At 44.6% G+C, this 19,874-nt stretch overlaps 1 protein-coding gene across 10 annotated transcripts in view; it reads left to right on the top strand.

Annotated features, from left to right (window-relative positions):
• The window catches only part of SLC4A4 (solute carrier family 4 member 4), a 194,401-nt gene that overhangs the window by 159,279 nt on the left and 15,248 nt on the right, over window positions 1-19,874 (top strand). For all 10 annotated transcript variants that reach the window (XR_014568331.1, XR_014568332.1, XR_014568333.1 and 7 more), the window contains 7 exons: window positions 2,546-2,734; window positions 3,609-3,722; window positions 5,260-5,421; window positions 10,075-10,253; window positions 10,566-10,638; window positions 14,824-14,892; window positions 18,737-18,910. Coding sequence is in view for 6 of the 10 variants with exons in the window: in XM_083756374.1 (XP_083612500.1) it covers window positions 2,546-2,734; window positions 3,609-3,722; window positions 5,260-5,421; window positions 10,075-10,253; window positions 10,566-10,638; window positions 14,824-14,892; window positions 18,737-18,910 (960 nt within the window). In the remaining 4 variants the exon portion in view is untranslated. The remainder of the gene's footprint in view (window positions 1-2,545; window positions 2,735-3,608; window positions 3,723-5,259; window positions 5,422-10,074; window positions 10,254-10,565; window positions 10,639-14,823; window positions 14,893-18,736; window positions 18,911-19,874) is intronic.

Here is a 19,874-nt window from a genome sequence, read left to right on the forward strand (position 1 = left end):
TGCCGGGCAGGTGAGATACATGCCTTAACTGGGGCCATGCACCCTGCACATAACTCACCCTCGCAAGGGGAACCATATAGCATCCTTGGCCTGTTTTAAATGGCTATTAAGAATGGGAAGGGCATCCTATTAGAAATTCTGCAAGGCAGCCAGAAAAAGAGGAGGAAACTGCTGAGCATTACAATGTACTGTGACAAAGTGCCATAGCCTCAAGGTGCTTCTTGTGTTTGCATAGGAAATGGCATGTCCCATCAGTCCCCCTGTGCATCGGCTGCCAAAATAGCTTCCGCCTTCTCATCCCCCGCCTCCTCCTCTAGCCTGGCTTGCTAGGGTCAGCTTTTCTTGTTCTTCGCTTTGGCATCTTCCTCCCCACCCCCTTGCTCCTGACTCTTACTACCCTCCTCTTGGTCCTTCCTCCTTCCTCTCTCTCTCCTTGTTAATCATTGCCTCTCCTTTCTCTTGCATTCCCTCCCTTGCAAAAAAGTAGGTTGCAAGCTCGTTGAGGCAGGGCTCTTTTCTTTTGCTGATTTTGCAGCGGCACACTTTATACGTAGATGGCATCAATATTTATACCGTGTCATTGGTGTCTAGTCTTTTACAGAGCCCAAAAAAGAGAAGTCTCTGCCCCATGGGGCTTACTGTCTTAAATTTGACGCCACTGAGAAAAGAGGAAAGGGAAGAAGTACATACATAGGGAGAGAATATGCGTGCATTTCAGTTACGTGTACTGTATATCACAAACATTATATAAAATAGAGGTGGGGAATCTGTGGCCCTCCAGATGTTGTTGGAGTCCATCACCCATCAGCCCCGGCCAGCAAGGCAAATAGTCAGGGATGATGGGAATTGTAGTCTAACAAAACAACAACAACAAACCTATATTATAGGGAATTGTAGACTGGCAGCGCCTGGAAGGCTGCAAGCTCTCCGTCCCTGCACTGAGTTGTGGCCTGGTTCTTTGGTGACAATTTTCACTTGCCAAAGTCAACGAGAGCATTGAGAGGCTCTCTGAACTGGAGCAAGACTTTCTTAGACATTTTCCGAGGCTGCAGTAGAGTCGAGTCATGATTTTGCTGACACCAATGGATCAAAAGAGCCTGCCAAGTCCTCTCTCGACAAGTTTACATTGCCTCTTGCACCACCGTGGTCTCTGGATTCTATTTTATTTTCCACTCCGCAGCGCTAGGGAGGGCCATCCTCCCTAAGGTTTCTTGGCAGTGAAATCTGCCTTCGCAGTGAGATTTTGGGGCTTGAACAAAAGGAATCCTGTTCTGAAAACTGGGTGATAAAAGAAATAGCCTGAAGAGGACCGCATGCCTCCGGTGTAGCGCTTCTGAATATAGATTAAAGGAAGATCACGAGTGCTAGATGGCAATCTTCAAAAGTGACACAGAGGAACACAATGAGACAAATGTGGAGGGTTGGGAAGGAAGGTGAAGCAAAAACAAAGATCTCAGTGAATCCTCCTTCCCTTACTGCGGTATTAAGATTAGACAAAAGCTGTCGGCAGGAGCTTTTGCTTTTAGCTAAATCATTCTAGGTCCTGTGTTATTTTCCTGAAAGGGTTTAGAGGACCCAGGCTGTTTCCAAAAGCAAAAGACGATGGCAAACCTAAAGATGCTGCCCGTGCCCACTTACTGGTGAGATCTTAATGTGTTGTGCTCAGCTTCTCAAATTGATGTACCCCAAGGCAAAATAAAGTTTTGGTTCACACAGCCAAAACTCCTGCGTGACAGATTACTCCAGGGGAGGCTATTCCACCAAGCTCTACCTCCTTACTTAGTATCACTTCAGTGTGGTCCCAGTGTTTTCATTGTAGAATGCAGCAGGGAGGAGGATGGAAGCAAAACCAGAATTGGTCCATTCTATCATTGATTCTGGCTTTGCCTGCTGTTGGTCTCCCAGTGGCCACTGGTCTGTCCTGGATTGCTGTAGTTCTCACTGTCAGGAAACTTAGCACCTTTGCAATTTAGCACCTGGGGGGGGGGGTCTCATCCTCTCCTCATCTGGGGGCTTATTTGAATTTCACCCAGCTTTGCGACATGCCTTTTGTGGATTGAGAAAGCAACGGTGGATTGCTGTAAATAATAATAATAATAATAATAATAATAATAATAATAATAATAATAGTTTTTATTTATACCCTGCCCTCCCCGACCAAGACCAATAATAAAAACAAGTTGATTAAAATACAACTTAAAAACAAGATTAAAACACAACATTAAAACATTAAGATGCAGCCTCTTCACAGGAGGAGAAAGGAAAAAAGAAAGAGGGGGATGGAATCAAGTTGATTCCAAGCCAAAGGCCAGGCAGAACAACTCTGATCCTGCAGGGCCCTGGTCTCATGAGGCAGAGCGTTCCACCAGGCCGGAACCAGTTTTGAAAAGGCCCTGGCTCTGGTTGATGTTAATCTAACTTCCTTAAGGCCCAGGACCTCTAGGGTGTTGCTATTTATGGACCTTAAGGTCCTCCGTGGGGCATACCAGGAGAGTAAGCTTCTCTTAATTAGTTAACAGATGCCATCTCTGTTGTTGGTTTGCAGCACAATGGCACGATCGATTGGTCATCTCTGGGAAAGAAGGAGTGCTTGAAATACGGGGGAGTCCTCTTCGGCAACAATTGCAAATACGTTCCCGACATCACACTTATGTCCTGCATGCTCTTCCTGGGCACCTATACCTGCTCGATGGCCCTGAAGAAGTTCAAGACCAGCCGTTATTTCCCAACCACCGTAAGTATCTTGGCATGTCTGTCATAGCCCCGCCCAAGTCTCATTGCTGAGTGAGCAGGGGCTAGGAGTCTGCAAGGAACGCTTGCCTGAGAGCAGAATCCACATAAGACAGTCCAGAGGTCAGGGAATCCAGATCATCAGAGCCAAGGATCCAGTCCAGAGGTCAGGGAATATATTTGCAAAGGGTTCTGTCATTGTCAGCATTCCTTTCACCTGCCTCTCTGGTCCATTGGTTACTGGAGAACCAGCTGATGGTATTCTCCAGAAGCATTTTTTCTGAACACTGATTGTGTGCTTTTTTTGCTTTTTCCTTCTGTGTCCATCAAACACTCACTGGGCAGTGCCTTATTTAAGTGGCAGCCAAAGTAAAATGAAATAGTTGTTCACAGTAGCCTGGTACTACTTTTTAACTAAGGATGGAATGTCTTCCTACTGAATGTTATTTTATCGTTTTAATTTTTAAAATAATTTTAATGTCCATATTATGGGTTAGAGCTTTGTGTTTTGACTGGTTATTCTGTGCACTGCCCCTTTGACCCTATGGGATGAAGAGAAGTTACACGGACTATGATGATGTTGCCTGCTGTTAGTTGTGCTAATGCACCTTTCTGTTACTGTTATTATGTGTGTTGCAGGGCGGGAGATTGCTATGCATATTTTTAATGAGTTACATCTATTTTGCATAAGTGTGTTACTATTGCGATGTATTTTTACTTAAGCCAATGCTTTTAAATATGTTGTAAGTTGCTTGGAGATCTTTTGTGTGTGTGTAACAAGCGACTAGGAAGTTCAAACAAGAATAACAACAGAATATAATACATAATACATATAATACATAAACAACCACTGCAATCAACACCTGTGTTTTTTCCAGGCAAGGAAGTTGATCAGCGACTTTGCCATCATCCTTTCCATCTTCATTTTCTGTGGAATTGATGCTCTGGTAGGTGTGGACACACCGAAACTCCTTGTGCCAAGCGAATTCAAGGTAAGTCAATCATTCCATCCTCAGCTCCCATAAAAGAAGGCAAGAAACTGTGATGTGTTGACATAGCGAACATGTCCCTTTGTGTTGTGGATGCTGCTTCTCCATTGCCCACTCCCCATGATGTAATGTAATGCACCCGGGTACTGCGTGGGCTGGGCACGTCATATGGTTGCCATACGTCTGGAATTTCCTGGACATACCCAGAATACTCCTGTCGGAAGCAGTATCCGGTTGGAAATTGGCAAAATCCGGACATATGGCAACCCATGTTGGCATTGTTTTTCTTTTTTAAAATATTTTATTTTTTTGCCAACCACCAAAACACAAACAGTGAAACCCCCCCAGGTGGCTGATACATTGGGTATACCTATTCAATAATATACATATTCAATAATATTCAATAATAACATATTCAAATCAACCATATGTACACTTCTATATACATTAACACTCCTCCCTCCACAAGGTTTATTGAACTTTTAACATTTTAATTGCCTCAAATTGTTCAAACCTACCCAAATGATTCAATATCTTCTCAAACCAATCCTCCTCTTTCTCACTGACCAGTGTTGTTTTTCTTTTTTAAAAAAATAGCTCAAAAATGTCTTTTGGGGGCGATTTTGCCGAAAACGCTCAACAGCTTTGGGCAAAATAAAATAACTTTTGTGTTCAGATTTGCACTTATTGAAATATGGCAACCCTAATATTACAGCACTAATGTGGGAAGCTAGCATGAACCTGACTCTCCCACCTGGTTCCCTCTGGCAGGCATTACAGCTACATGAAACTGGCTACTACACTACAGAAGTGTATGAAGCGTCCCTGAGAGCAGCCAGTGCTGCCACTATTTTCTGCTTTGTGGGTTTCTGAGCTTCCCTCGCCAACCCTGTTGGCTCTTTCTGCCCTCTTCTCTGAGCTGCAGCAAGGCTGTTGAAGGCCACAAGAATTACACTTGCCAAGCCAAGGTTAAGTTCTTGAACTAAAGCCCTGAACAACATGGGGCCGGGTTATAACACTTGACTATCCTGCCTGGTCACGTCAATACTTTGGAGAGACACTTTGTGGCTCCTTATTCTCCCAAGGTCCATTTTATGTCCTCTAAGACGAGGGTCTTTAGTCTGGTGGCACCTATCCTTTGGAATATGCCCCCAAGGAACATCAGACCTTCAGTATTGGCAGGTGCCTTCTTAAAACTCATCTGTTCGCCAAGGTGTTCCGTTGATGTATTACTGAACTACTGATGGGTGGTTGGTTTTATATTTGCTCTATGGATGTAATTCTGTTCTTGATTTTATGCTCTTTGCCAAGCATTAACGCTGGCAGCTCGGAACATTTTGCAAATTAATAAGGTGCCACCAAGAAGTGAGCATACGCCCCTGCTGGTTGGGATTTTTTTTTTTTTGTTATGGTCCCTGAAGGTCCTGCATTCTTCTCTAAGAACTTGGTGTTCGAGTGATCTAGCAAAGTGTTCATTTGGTCCAGATACGTTTTTTGCTATGTCTCTCTAATACTCATCTTCATCTCCTTTCCCCCGAAGCCAACAAGCCCCCACAGAGGCTGGATCGTCCCGCCATTTGGCGAGAATCCCTGGTGGGTGTATCTGGCAGCAGCCATCCCTGCATTGCTGGTGACCATCCTTATCTTCATGGACCAGCAGATCACAGCTGTTATTGTCAACCGGAAAGAACACAAACTCAAGGTTGGTGCCTGGAACAGGGATGAATCCAGGAACTCATGGGTATAATTATAAGAATCTCACCAACGAAGTTAGGTTGGGTAACTTTCTAACCTTCCAAGGTTTCAGAGGGACGTCTTCAAATGTTTTGGCAAAAAACACACACACAAAAAACAACTTCTAATGTGGTCTTCAGGGTCACTTCGTAGCTGTACTTAAGGTCAGGGGTGGGAGAGTTGTGTATCTCTAGTGGTTGCTGGACTAGAGTTCAGTTCACATCCTCTCTGACCATTGACCATGCTGGCTGGAGCTAATGGGACCTGGAATCCAACCACATCAGGAAGGTCCTTGGTTCCTTACCATTGGCCTTGTACAGCGTTTCCCAAACTTGAGCCTCTACCTGCTTTTGGACTACAGTTCCCATCATCTCTGCTAGATGGGGATGATGGGAGTTGTAGTCCAACAGTAGCTGGAGACCCAAGTTTGGGAAACACTGGCCTAGTTCAGTACACCTCACGTTAGTCTTACCATTATGTAGTTTTGGTAACGCAGGCTATAGGTAAAAAAGGGTTGGGTTTTTTTCTGTTGTACAAAAAGTTTCTCTGCCTCTGCTCAGCTCAGATACCAGAAGTGAAGTGGGCTAGGATAAAAATGCCTGGGGCAATAGACTAATAAGGTGTCATAGGATTCAGCTATCTGCACTTGTGAACCCCTTTTGATATGAATTTCAGATCCCACCCCCGTGGGCGCTTTATACGTGAATGGAGCAAACTTGTAATTAAACAAACACAGTTTCTTTTGTCATATCTAGTTTGCGCCGAAGAAGAGGAGTTGAAAATGTTTTCTAAAGAAATAAAGATGGCCTTTGTTTTGGCTTTAGGTCAGGAAATGCTGCCCAGGAAGTATGTTTTTGGACTCGACCGGTCTTGGTTTCTTTCTCAATGAACATTTACTCCTTGTTTATCTCATACCGGTGTCTGCGTACTATTTTTCTTCCATCTGCATATAGCTGGGTGGAGGCTCTTATTCAAACCTCTGCCGAGGCTGATTCTTGCTTAGATAGGACCTGGTCCCACATCTGCCGCAGAAGAAGGGCACCAGTCTCTGTAGGTTGCTAGCAAAGTTCGTCATGTACCCCCTCCTAGAGGTAGTTACTTCACCTTCTGTAGCAGCAACCAAAGGAGGATTTGAACAGCTGTCAAACTTTCCGTAGCACTGCTTTGCAATTGCAAGGAGGGTAATAATGGGAGCTATGTGCAGTTTCCTTCGAATTCTGCATGCCCAAATGTGAGGTGAGTAGCTGGAATTAAACCTGAACCACACACACACACACACGCACACACATGCACACACACATATTCAGCAAGAGCATTGAGTTCCTGTGGGGGTGCAGCAGATGCATCTTCCTGTTTCCGCCACATGGTTGTGTGCCAAGCTGTGTATTGCGCTCAGAAAGGCTCAGGATACTATTATTCTCCTGCTGCTGCTGCTGCTGTTTTGCTATTTAGGACCATAGAGACAACTCTGGGCAACAAAAATGTATGTCATCTCAACTTGGCCAAAGCAAAATGAACATTTGGGCAGTGTGGGGTGTGCCTCTGGAGGTGAAGTCAAACCGCTGCATTAGCCCTGGGTACAAGCCTGGGCAGTGTGTGTGGAGGTCCTGGGCTGCCCAGACGACAGGACCCCCCTCTTGGTTTTGCTGATGTGGTCCAGAGGAAAGCAGAGCGAGACATTTGGCACCAGCTTGGCTGCAGGAGTTGCCGGAAGGAGGCATATAAGATGCCATCCAACTGTCTTAGGGACTCCACTCTGGATTTGTGTAGGAGTTATTCCTTAGCCTTTTCTTCTCCCAAAGATATCCTGCAAGGCAATGGAGGTTTAGGGTCAGAGTTTCCCTTTTCCTAGATGGGTTTCTCTTCCCAGGTGGATGAGCCCCATTTGTCCAAGTTCATATAGTAGGCCATATTATTAGTGGCTAGGAGGGCTTGATTTCAATGGGTTGTTAGCCACCTTGGGCCTCGGAGTTCCCATCTGTGGCATCATATTCATTCCCTCTTTTCCTTATATCTTGATTATAGTTGAGCACATTTTTAAATCAGACTCTCAACAGCCTTTGTAACTCCAATTCATATGCTGCCAGCTGCACATAGAGTTTCAGTTCTGCCAAATGATTATGCAAGCCACCCACAATCTAGTACCATCTGGCTTCTTTGGACTACAGTTCCCATCAGCCCCAGCCAGCAGTCAGGGATGATGGGAACTGTAGTCCAAAACACATTGGAGGCACCAGTTTGGGGAACACTGGATCACACCCAATCTTTGCTGCACCCATTCTTATGCCCAAAATTCTTAAAACACCTGTGTGGTACCGCTTCTTGCCTCTATCCTTCGTCCCATTCAGACCCCAGCTGAATCTGGCTGAGCTTCCTGCATTGCTGTGGGTTGGGCTAGATGACCCTTAGGGACCCTTCCAACTCTACAGTTCTGTGATTCTATGAGAAGCTCCGTAGTTAATGGAGCTTTATTCCCTAGTCATCACCAGGAATGGAAACAAGGCTGAAGCCCACTGTGTTTGTGCACATTCATCCTGATAACCTTCATTTTCTCTCCCCCCACTTCTCCTTGTGTCAGAATTTAGATTTAGATTTCTCAGGCCAAAGAGCCTACATTGCCATGTGCGCTAATGGTGTTATGTAAATGATAATAACGGCATCTCTTAGCGAGGCCCATCTCCCACTCCGTGGATGCTGGATTTATAAGGCTCATGTGACGCGTGGGGAGGCAATGGAGAGAACAGAACCTACTACTCTCGGCCAGTTGTGGAAGAACAAACAAACCCTCAGAATTCAGGATTGGTTGCTCCTCAGGGGTTTCAGCAGAAGAGGCCAGGAGTCTGTTCCCAGGCTCCAATTAGTGTTCAGTTCACCACACACCAGGGCTACACGCCTTGGCAGAAGTAGCTTCCTGTTAAAGTGCATATCAGTAACAAGGAAGAGGATGCAGTCAAGAGGGGAGGATTTGCTGAAAGATAAACAAGGACCCAATTGTCACTCGGATGGCAGATCTTCATTCTGGGCTATATTGTACTTCATACAATAGCCAGTGTAGTGTAGTGGTTAAGAGCGGTAGACTCGTAATCTGGTGAACCGGGTTCGCTTCCCTGCTCCTCCACATGCAGCTGCTGGGTGACCTTGGGCTAGTCACACTTCTTTGAAGTCTCTCAGCCCCACTCACCTCACAGAGTGTTTTTGTGGGGAAGGAAGGGAAAGGAGAATGTTAGCTGCTTTGAGACTCCTTCGGGGAGTGATAAAGCGGGATATCAAATCCAAACTCTTCTTCATACTGTAGGTGGAGGCCCTTGTGGTGCTCCATCCTGCCCCCCAAATTCCCTCTACAGTGGTACCTATGGATGCGAACGGGATCCGTTCCGGAGCCCTGTTCGCATCCTGAGGCAAATGCAACCCGTGTCCGCAGGTCGCGATTCGCTGCTTCTGCGCATGCGCGAGCGACGAAACCCGGAAGTAATGCGCTCCGTTACTTCTGGGTTGCCGTGGAGCGCAACCCGAAAATACTCCACTTCAAAAATACTCTACTTCAACCCGAGGTATGACTGTATGTGGAAGACCAGTTCCATCAGAAGGAAGAGTTCAAATCTGCAGTTTGAAATGCACAGCCTGGACCCAAGTACCACCTCAGTGTTTACCTCCTCTGTGGGAACCAGGTGTGCTCTGTAATTTGTTTAATAGGTTCTGAGTTCCTTGTGCTTTTGCAGCTGAGTGAGTCACACTATAATATTTGCCTTACCAAAAAAAATGCAGTTTCACAACCCTGCCTTTTAGGTTCCTTCAGCAAGCCAGCCATTGTGCAGTCTTGACAACTGTTACGCATCTAAACTGGTGGGTGGGTAAGATGAGATATGGATTTAGCTAAAGGTGGGTCTTGAGGCCAAACATAACCATATACATGGGTTACAATCCAATTTGACCGTGCCATAAACAATGATTGCTTTCCATAGGTTGCTTTCTGTTTGCACTGAGATATCAAGTGGTGTTCTGTGTTGAGCACTTGCCTTTCTCTGGAGCAAAACTCAGTGTAGATCTGCAGTAAAGGATAACCCTACAGCACACTCAGCTCTGGCTCTGCTTAAATACCAACACCTCTGAGGCCGTCTGTTCTTTTGTCAAACATCTCTTACCCCCTAAGATGCCTCTCCTAATGTTAAGCTAAAATCTGTTTCCCTGCGATTTCCACCCATTGATTCTACCCCCTGCCTTCTGCAGCAACAGAGAACAATTCTGCTCCATTCCTTCAGGCATGGCACCCACCCCTTCAAATATTTGAAGACAGTTGTCTTGTCTCCTTTAATTTCCTCTTCTCTAAACTAAACATACCTGGGCTGTCCTCCACCAGGAACTTTAAATTATGCCCTGCCTGCCCAGGAACTTTACTTGCAACTTTTCAAATAAAAAAAAAATAAGCCCCTTTCCTTGTTTGCATGTGCATCTCCACTGCATAGAGCCATTTCTGGAGCACTCATCCAGCCGTTTCAAAGATAATTAAGTTAGCAAACAGGGTCAAGGTTAATCCTGTAATGATTCTGTGCTTCTTCCAGCATGGCTTGCCGCCACATGCAGCAAGCACCCTACCACTGTTCCTCTTCTTTCCCCTTTGCAGAAAGGTGCTGGCTATCACCTGGATCTGTTCTTGGTTGCTGTGCTGATGATTATATGTTCCTTCATGGGCCTTCCCTGGTACGTTGCTGCTACGGTGATCTCCATCGCGCACATTGACAGCTTGAAGATGGAGACGGAGACGTCTGCACCTGGGGAGCAACCCAAGTTCCTGGGAGTCAGGTATGCCAGCAGGGGCAACTGGAGAAGAGTGGCACTCTTCAGGGAGCAGGGCCCATAATCTGAGTCTTACACAGAGTAGGAGGAAACCTAGCTTGTAGCGCAGCTCAAAGAAATGAAGAGATAAAAGGCCCTCCAGTCAGTTGTGTATACAATAGTTCTTCGTGGCAATTCACTATCTTTGAGTAGTAAATTTTATTAGTATTTTCCACACAACAACACTAATTTTATTAGTATTTTCCACACAACATCTTTGGATGATGGGGGAAAACTTCTAATAGGAACTGGTCTGATAATTGCTGGCTTTTCTTTCAGGGAGCAGAGAGTGACTGGAGTGATTGTGTTCATTCTGACGGGCATTTCAGTCTTCATGGCTCCCATTCTGAAGGTAAATGATTGCTCAACATTTTTGCCTCTGCTTCACCCTCCACCCAACGCTGAGCTGTATGTGTCTGTTTTGAGAAAGCTACTAAGTCTGCCATAAACAGTTGGAAGGATTTTTCTAACACATTTAAGGAGCTGTAATAAATTACTGTAAAAGAAAAATTTCAAAACGTCATTGCCTTTGTAGAGTAATAATGTTTCTCGGGAGCAAAGTCATACAGAGGACAGGCAAGAACGTTTTAGGGCAAAAGTGTTTTTGGCAAACTATTGAAGAGTTGCCACAACACTTGCAGGGAATGTGCCTCCCTAAATTTGAAAAGCACAATGCACCTTTCACTTGAAAATCCCCTACCAGGATGGTGGAACTACATGTCTTGTGAAGAACAAGCCATTTACCAAAAATAGCACTGCCCAGCCCACAATGTTTTGCAAATTATCCCTCCTTGTCCTCATGCTATGTCATGCTACGCAGGTCTCCACCCTTGTTCCACATCAAGGGAAACCCGTAGTAGAACCATCTGGTTGGCCACTGTGGATAGCTCAGTCAGTAGAGCATGAGGCTCTTAATCACAGGGTCATGGGTTTGAACCCCACATGGCGCAAAAGATTCATTCATCGCAGGGGGCTACATTAGAGGACCCTCATGTTCCTTTCCACATCTATCTCTCTATCATCTATCTATCTATCTATCTATCTATCTATCTATCTATCATCTATCTATCATCTATCTATCTATCTATCTATCTATCTATCTATCTATCTATCTATCATCTATCTATATCTATCTATCTATCTATCTATCTATCTATCTATCTATCTATCTATCATCTATCTATCTATCTATCTATCTATCTATCTATCTATCTCTATCTATCTATCTATCTATCTATCATCTATCTATCTATCTATCTATCTATCATCTATCTATCTATCTATCTATCTATCTATCTATCTATCATCTATCTATCTATCTATCTATCTATCTATCTATCTATCTATTTATTGGTTTTCACATATTGCATTACAAATGTACCAAAGCCAACACCATTTCTTCCCCATCCCCCCATACATTTACATTTATATTTCCTCAATCCATCATATTATTCTTTTCTCCCTCCTCCCACTTCCCTCCGCCCCGCACTCGATTTCCTCCACATTATACAATTTACAATCATCTTTGCATTCTATAGTCTTCTCAAATCATCTATATATTCTTATTATCTTTCCTTACTAATTTTTCTTCCATCCAGTACTTCACATTTTAATCTAGGCATATTAGCATATCTTTTTTTGTGAGCAATATTTTGCCGTATATTCATCAAAACATTTCCACACCTTTTTTTACATTTTTGATTCGACTGATTTCTTCTTATAGCAGTTAATTTTGCCAAAATTAAATATTCATTTAGTTTACAAAGCCATCCCTCCTTTGTGGGGATAGTTTATGCCTTCCACCTAGCAACAATCACTATTCTAGCAGCTGTACTTGCATATAGAAAAATTCTCTCCCTCCCCCATTCTATGATTCTAGGATGTGAGGGTTATAGTACTGCATACAACATAGAGCAGGGGTAGGCAGCCTAAGGCCTGGGGGCCAGATGCGGCCCAACAGCCTTCTCAATCCAGCCCACGGACGGTCCGGGAATCAGTGTGTTTTTACATGAGTATAATGTATCCTTTTTATTTAAAATGCATCTCTGTGTTATTTGTGGGGCATAGGAATTTGTTCAATTTTTTTCTCCAAAATATAGTCCGGCCCACCACATGGTCTGAGGGACAGTGGACCGGCCCACGTCTGAAAAAGGTTGCTGACCCCTGACATAGAGGGAGGAACTTGGTGTGGACAGCAGGCTTCTGGTTTGGGTAGCAGCCCTGAGCTGCTCATAACATGCAGTTCCATCCTTCATGGTTTAACCTGGTGGTGCTAAAATGGAATTTCCCCGAATTTGCAAGGGTTATATGTTTCAAATCTGGGCATGGCATTTTTTGTTTTGTTTTGTTTTATTGCCTTCCGCTTTGCAGGCTCAGATCATTATTATTTTGTGCTCATAGCCAAACGGCTCGTGGCAGGTAACAACAACAATAAAACACTATTAGAACAATTGAAATTATGGAACTGAGCCCCAAAACAATGACAGAGTAGCAAAACTGCTGCTGCAGTTCGCCTTAAGTCAGGCTGTGACCCACCAGTTGAACAAATGGCTTGACTTGCTATAAAGCAGTTAGTGCTGTTTGCAACCTTGGGTAGGAATAGCATATTGAGTACAAAGAGCAGATCAGGGCAACGTGTGAGGAGCATTCTGTGTCTTTAAAAAAGAGGTGCAGCATCTTAAATATTGTTTTTCCTGCTTGACCAAGAAGGCAAGGGCAAGAGTGCACAGCCTGTATCCTCTTTAATTCTTTTATTCCTTTTTTTAATTAAAAAAAGAGAGAACTTTTTCAACCAGCCCTCCAGCTTCTGGGTTGTTCATTAACAGATGAGGTAGAATAGCATACCAGTGCATGGGTCTATATAATCATTTGTAACCAAACCCTGAAGCATAAAAAATAGCCATGAAATCTGACGATGGATCAGTGAAGCAGTAACGCAAGGCATGGTGGGAAGAGCTTTTTGCTGTACAGTGGCTCTGTACATGGAGGCTCAGTTTCATTGTTTTCCATGCAATTAGGCCTCCCTTCCTGTGTTGGCTGACATCTCCTGCTCTAGAAAACGGAGCGTTTTCTTTTTTAAAACAGAAAAATTAGAGAAAGCACGAAGCGTTCCAGGATGATGCCATTGTGGGAAAATTCAAAAAGTGATTTAATACCTCCTTTTAAAAAATAAATATGCCCTCAGGACATTCGAGCAGAAATAGCAACTGGAGAGTCTTCTTTGTCTATGCACCTAGCAGTAAAACTACTTGCAGAGTTGGGACGGGGAAGAAACGAGAGAGGCCAGTTAGAGCTCAGATCAGGCCAAGCCAGACAGGAATTTCTGAAGATGAGCAGCTTAGGGAGTTCTTTCAAGGTCATAAGAAACCAGGTTGGAGTTTAGTTGTGGCTGCCGAGGTGCTCCCCAGGGGGTGAATTTCAAATTGTCTCGTATGCAAGTTGCGGTACCTCCGCCAATTCACTCACTGTTTGTCATGCCACCCGGGCATTTAAACATGCGTTCCCAACCTTGCATTCTGAAGTAATCCTGAGACATTTGGATCATGTCTTTCCCCCCTCCATCCTGAGCACATAGAGAAGCCCCCAGGGCTTTTCACTCTTGACCGTGCAGTTGGTCATGTTCACTTCCCTCTGATTATAGTAAAGAGCATTCTGTCCTCAACACACTGGGATCATGTGTTGTTGCATTCTCCTGCAGATCAGATCTCTAAGAGATTATTAAAGCAACAGGGAATGCACTGATTCCTTAAAGTTCCTGTGCTTTTTTCTTTCTTTCTTACTCTGCTGTGCACTGGAGGTGCTTAAAAGTGAACACAATATCTAGAAGCAGGAGAATATAAAGTAGTTCAGGAAGGTCATTGAGTAAGCAGTGCCTGCCATATAGTGGCTCGTGGCTGTTACTGCAGTTAGCAATTGTGCTCTGCATATCCTTTGACATAGTTGTTGCTGCTTCTTTTGGGTAATAATAGTAGTAGTAGTAGTAGTAGTAGTAATAATAATAATAATAATAATAATAATAATAATAATAATTTTATACCCTGCCCATCTGGCTGGGCTTCCCCGCACTGGGGAACATCTGGGGGGGGTCGTGCTCGCACTCGCAGCTCTCTGCCCCTATTAAAATCCATGGGTTAGGGAGCGCAAATTACTTGCCTTGCCCCGGGTGCTGACAACCCATGCTACGCCACTGATACAGCATCAGCCATTAAAAACTTCCCTAAACAGGGCCACCCTTCAGTTGTCTTTTAAAAGTAAAATAGTTGTTTATTTCTTTGACATCTGATGGGAGGGTGTTCCACAGGGCAGGCACCACTACCGAGAAGGCCCTCTGCCTGGTTCCCTGTAACCTCACTTCTCGCAATGAGGGAACCGCCAGAAGGCCCTCGGCGCTAGATCTCAGTGAACGATGGGGGTGGAGACACTCCTTCAGGTATACTGGACTGAGGCCGTTTAGGGCTTTAAAGGTGAGCACCAACACTTTGAATTGTGATCAGAATTGCATACTTCATGTTTTTTTTTCCCTCTCCCCCACTTTTAGTTTATTCCCATGCCTGTGCTGTATGGCGTGTTTCTATATATGGGCGTCGCTTCCCTTAATGGCGTTCAGGTAAGCTTTCTCCTTGGCAACCCAAGGTCTTACGACTGGTGGGGTGCACGTTTTAGAAGTCCCTTGTCAGGAGAGATGGTAAACATTAACCAGCCTCCTCATTCTCACACATCTGATGTAGGTCATTCAGCTCCTGAGAATAAAGCACATGGCTCAATTAGTCAGTTGGCCAATAAGGTGCGGGAGACCCCATTGTTGCCATCTTCCAGCTGCGTGTCAATATGTTTCCTCTTCTGGAGCTCTGTTTATTTTGATTAACATGGTCTCCTGCTCTCTCGTCTTCCATCTCTTTCTCATTCAGAAAGGCATGCAGAAAATTGACCAGTATGTGTATCACACACACACACACACAAAAAGTACAGGACTGTGGTGCAGAGTTATACCATTCCCCTGTGCCGGATTTACGTATAAGCTAAATAAGCTATAGCTTAGGGCCCCACTCTCTTAGGGGTCCCAAAAAAATGTAAAGGGGAAAAAACCACTGGATGTACATTTCTGAAATATAAGATAAAAAACAAATAGAATAAAACCTACATGCAGCAACAGTGTTTTGTGTTGTGTAGGCTCCTATGATGTAAGTCATGGACCCCGCCTGCTAGCCTGCTCCCTAAAATATCACTGGTTTGCTCATTTCTATATATAGGGTGCCTACATTCTGCATGGACTGGTTGCAGGGCAACATGTGCAAATGGCTTTAGATACCTATTAGGTCCATAAATTGCCATATAGCATATTCAACACAAAAAAATAGTGACAATTTGTTGTTGGCAAAGGACAGCTGGACATATAAAGGGCCCCATTACCTTCAGTAGCTTAGGGCCTCATCAAACCTAAATCCAGCCCTACCCTGGAACGATACATGCTTTATTAATTAAAACAATACATGTATTATTAATGGTTTTTTAAAAAAGAATTGGCTTCAAAGCTAAGCCTGTTAATTTCAGCAGGGTGCAGGGTTTCAGGGAAAGCAAGCAGAGCTGTCCAACTAAGCATGGCGTGGGTGGGTTTAATACCCCTTGACAGAGGACTCTTACTGACCCACATTCTTATACTGGGGTCTTTTACTGGCCCCCTATGTTTCCCTCTGAACTCTATAGAAAGCAACATAAATAATTGGTTTGCAGTTCTAATCATTTATCTCTGGAGGAAAAACAGCACAACTGAGAACTCCTGGTTTTGGAACGTAGTGGCCGAGAAATCTGTGTACTTCCTTATTTTGCAAATGTGTAAACTGCTTCACAGCCTGAAGTTACGGATGTAGTGCACAGTAAGATAAAATGAGATCAAATGCAGAAAAAATGACTCTTAAAAACAAAACCATTTCTACAAACTTTAAAACAAACAGACAGTAAGAACATTTCCATAGATGCATAGTTAAAATTCCATGATATGACTGGGTCACACTTCAGTAAAAACCTTCTGAACACAGACTTCATCTGTATTGTACATCTAAATCAGCATTATACCCTGTGGTAGCAGGAAAGCATTCGCTCCTTAAAGTGGTATGAAATTGCTTTAAATGTGTCATGCGGATGGGGGCCACGAAATCTTCATCTGCCACCTAATTCAAGGGAATCTAACTGTAGAATGTGGTTTTATACCAGCAGGTCCAATTGTCACAGGGACCTGCTCTGTAGCTGTATGATGAATTTTAGCCTGGCCCTTAAAATGAGACCGCCTCCCTCCAATTTATGAAGAGGCTTGAGTTGATGTGGCTGAGTTGGCATAAGCTCATGGGAAGCTCACAGTTCATAAAACTTGGCACATCTTGAAACCTCGGCCACTTTTTAAAATGATTGTCTTGTCGCTTGAGAAAACGCTGCACGAAAGCTCTTTGCCTCGGAGAGCGTAGCATCTTGGAACTGGCACCAGGAAAAACTGGTCATGTTTCTGTTAACTTTCTGGCACCTTGTTAATTGCATTGCTCTTCTGTGCTTAATAGAAAAAGGAGTGCATGTTTTGTGTCCTCCCCTAGAGATTTATTTGGGCCTTGGTTTCATTCACTGGATTGAGATTAATCTGGCTTCAGAGTCAGCCAGCTGTGGGCAGCGGGCCAGGGCGCTGCCAGAGGACAAATAGTTTATTGTTAATTCTTGCCTGAGCTTAGGCCTTTACTGAGGCCATCACTCAAGTGGAGGAAAGTGAGGAGGACCGAGGAGGGGAGGTTGGTTCTCAGCATAGGCATACAAGCCAACTAAATAGACGAGGGAGCATCTTTTCCTAAAACAACACACTGCAGAAACACTCGCTGGTTCTCAGGTTACACAAAGGTCATCATCAGCTAAAACTTGAGTTGCACATCGTCCTGTCCTTGTGGCAACAATTCCATTATGCACACGGTGGGTTCCTCCCGCCTCACTACGATGTGTGCGTGTTCCAGGGCCGGCACACCCATGAGGCAAGGTGAGGCAATTGCCTCAGGCGGCAGCATCCACTGGGGCAGCAGATTCAGTCTCCAAGGAATGCATCGCTCCCCAGCTATGCCTTTACGGTGGCCTCTTGGGAAATAGACAGTGCTGCTGGTCTCCTCAATGTAGATCACCTCTTCCTCCTTGCATGGATGTGTGCGTTTGCGGACCGTTTTGTGTTTTGCCTCAGCTGCCAAAATGTCTTGGGCTGGCCCTGGCACGTTCGTATCAGTGGTGGCTGGGATGGGACTAAGAGCTCTGAAAAGGAGTGACGGTGATGGTGAAGTTCATCTGAGTTCAGGCGAAAACCCACCTCAAATTTGGAGCAAGCTTTACAAATCTCATAACGCTTGTTTGACTTGGATTAAAATCAAAGCTGAAAAAGATTTGCTTGATCCTGGGGTAGCTCAGTCAGTAGAATGTGCAGCTCTCCGAGGTTGTGGGTTTGAGCCCCACTTTGGGCAAAAGATTCCTGCATTGCAGGGGTGTGAACCTAGATGACTCTTGTGGTCCCTTTCAACACTATGATCTCAAACATCCCCTTTGCCTTGAATCACACTTCTGTTGGGTATGAATGACTGGGATAAATGGAAAAGAGGTACAGGGATGGGGCATTAGGGGGCTGATGAAGCTGGGCTGAGGGGTCGATAGCCAGCGTGTCTGGGAAGGAGGGAGGAAGTGTGGGACTTCCCAAGTTGGCTTGGCTTGGAAATTTCGAGAGTTAGAGCAGACCCTTTGCAATGAATGGACATAAGTTAGTTGTGACCATTAATCTCAATAGACCTATTCCAGGTAGGACCAACATTGTATACAACCCTAACCCAGGTTATTATTATTTTCCCACTGAGAATTAGCTTGGTTTATTTCCAAGCGAATGTATAATAATAATAATAATAATAATAATAATAATAATAATAATAATTTATTTTTTATACCCCACCCATCTGGCTGGGTTTACCCAGCCACTCTGGGTGGCTTCCAACTGAATATTAAAAACAATACAGCATCAGACATTAAAAACTTCCCTAAACAGGGCTGCCTTCAGTTGTCTTTTAAAAGTAAAATAGTTGTTTATTGCCCTGACATCTGCTGGGAGGGCGTTCCACAGGGCAGGCGCCAGTACTGAGAGGGACCTCTGCCTGGTTCCCTGTAACTTCACTTCTCGCAGTGAGGGAACCGCCAGAAGGCTCAGGCTGAGCACTGGGGGAACCCTCCTTTCACTGCAGTAAATCTGCACTATGGCGCTCGTGTGTTTGAGGAAATGATCCTGCAGCTCCCATCTCTTTTGAGCTTTAAAGCAGTACCAAAGCCTTGCTGATTCACCAGTTGGGTGCTAGAAGCAAAACAAAACATACCGTTTGCTTTTTCTGCATTGGCGCATGCCAGCACCACACTGCTGAACTCTCCTCCTCCTCCTCCTCCTTTCTCCACCCCAGTTCATGGACCGCCTGAAGCTGCTCTTGATGCCTCTGAAGCACCAGCCTGACTTCATCTACCTGCGCCATGTCCCCCTTCGCCGAGTCCACCTCTTCACTTTCCTCCAGGTGGTGTGTCTGGCTCTCCTTTGGATCTTGAAGTCTACAGTGGCTGCTATCATATTCCCAGTCATGGTAGGTTGGCGCGATTGTGACTGACACCTGTTGCACCCATCCTCCTTCCTTCTAGCGCCGCCTGACTTGCCTTGCTGATGAGTGACACAGTTCCACAACCTTACTCCTTCCCTGTCCAAAGATGGAAACAATTTGAACATATTTATTTTGCTGAAAAGTAAGTTGAATAAGGGACGTGGGTGGCGCTGTGGGTTAAACCACAGAGCCTAGGACTTGCCGATCAGAAGGTCGGCAGTTTGAATCTCCATGGCGGGGTGAGCTCCCATTGTTTGGTCCCAGCTCCTGCCAACCTAGCAGTTCGAAAGCACACCAAAAAGTTCAAGTAGATAAATAGGTACTGCTCCGGCGGGAAGGTAAATGGCGTTTCCGTGCACTGCTCTGGTTCGCCAGAAGCGGCTTAGTCATGCTGTACACTGACTCCCTTGGCCAGTAAAGCGAGATGAGCGCCGCAACCCCAGAGTCGGCCATGACTGGACCTAATGGTCAGGGGGCTCTTTTCCTTTACCTTTAAGATTAATAATGCAGTGTGAAATAGAGAACAAACCTTTCTTTTTCCTTAAAAAAAAACAACCCACAAAACTCACCTGTGTAAATGCTGATTGTTGTAGAGGTTTTCAAAGGATGTTTGAAAGGAGGGATGGGTGGATATGAAATAATTAGGTATGCTGGTAAGATGGCCAACGTTCTTTGTTTTGCCTTGTTTATTCATCACTTCTTCATAGTTTATACATAGCCTGGACCAGTCTTCCACTGAGAAGTCTCTGATTTTCATATTTTGCAAAACGAGAGGTGTCCTCTTGCAGTTGGATTCTATACCTTTCAGGAGTCAGTGGCTAATAACTTGTAGCTTTAATTTGTGTGGATCAGCCATATATTTCAGGTTGTTGTTTTTTTCATTATCTGATCAGGCATAATAGCAGCGAGATTTTTTTTCAAGTTGAGGAAGCCTGGTAGTTGTAGGCTA

The sequence above is a fragment of the Podarcis gaigeae genome (genome assembly GCF_964106915.1).
Source record: "Podarcis gaigeae genome assembly, chromosome: 9".
NCBI classification, from domain to species: domain Eukaryota; kingdom Metazoa; phylum Chordata; class Lepidosauria; order Squamata; family Lacertidae; genus Podarcis; species Podarcis gaigeae.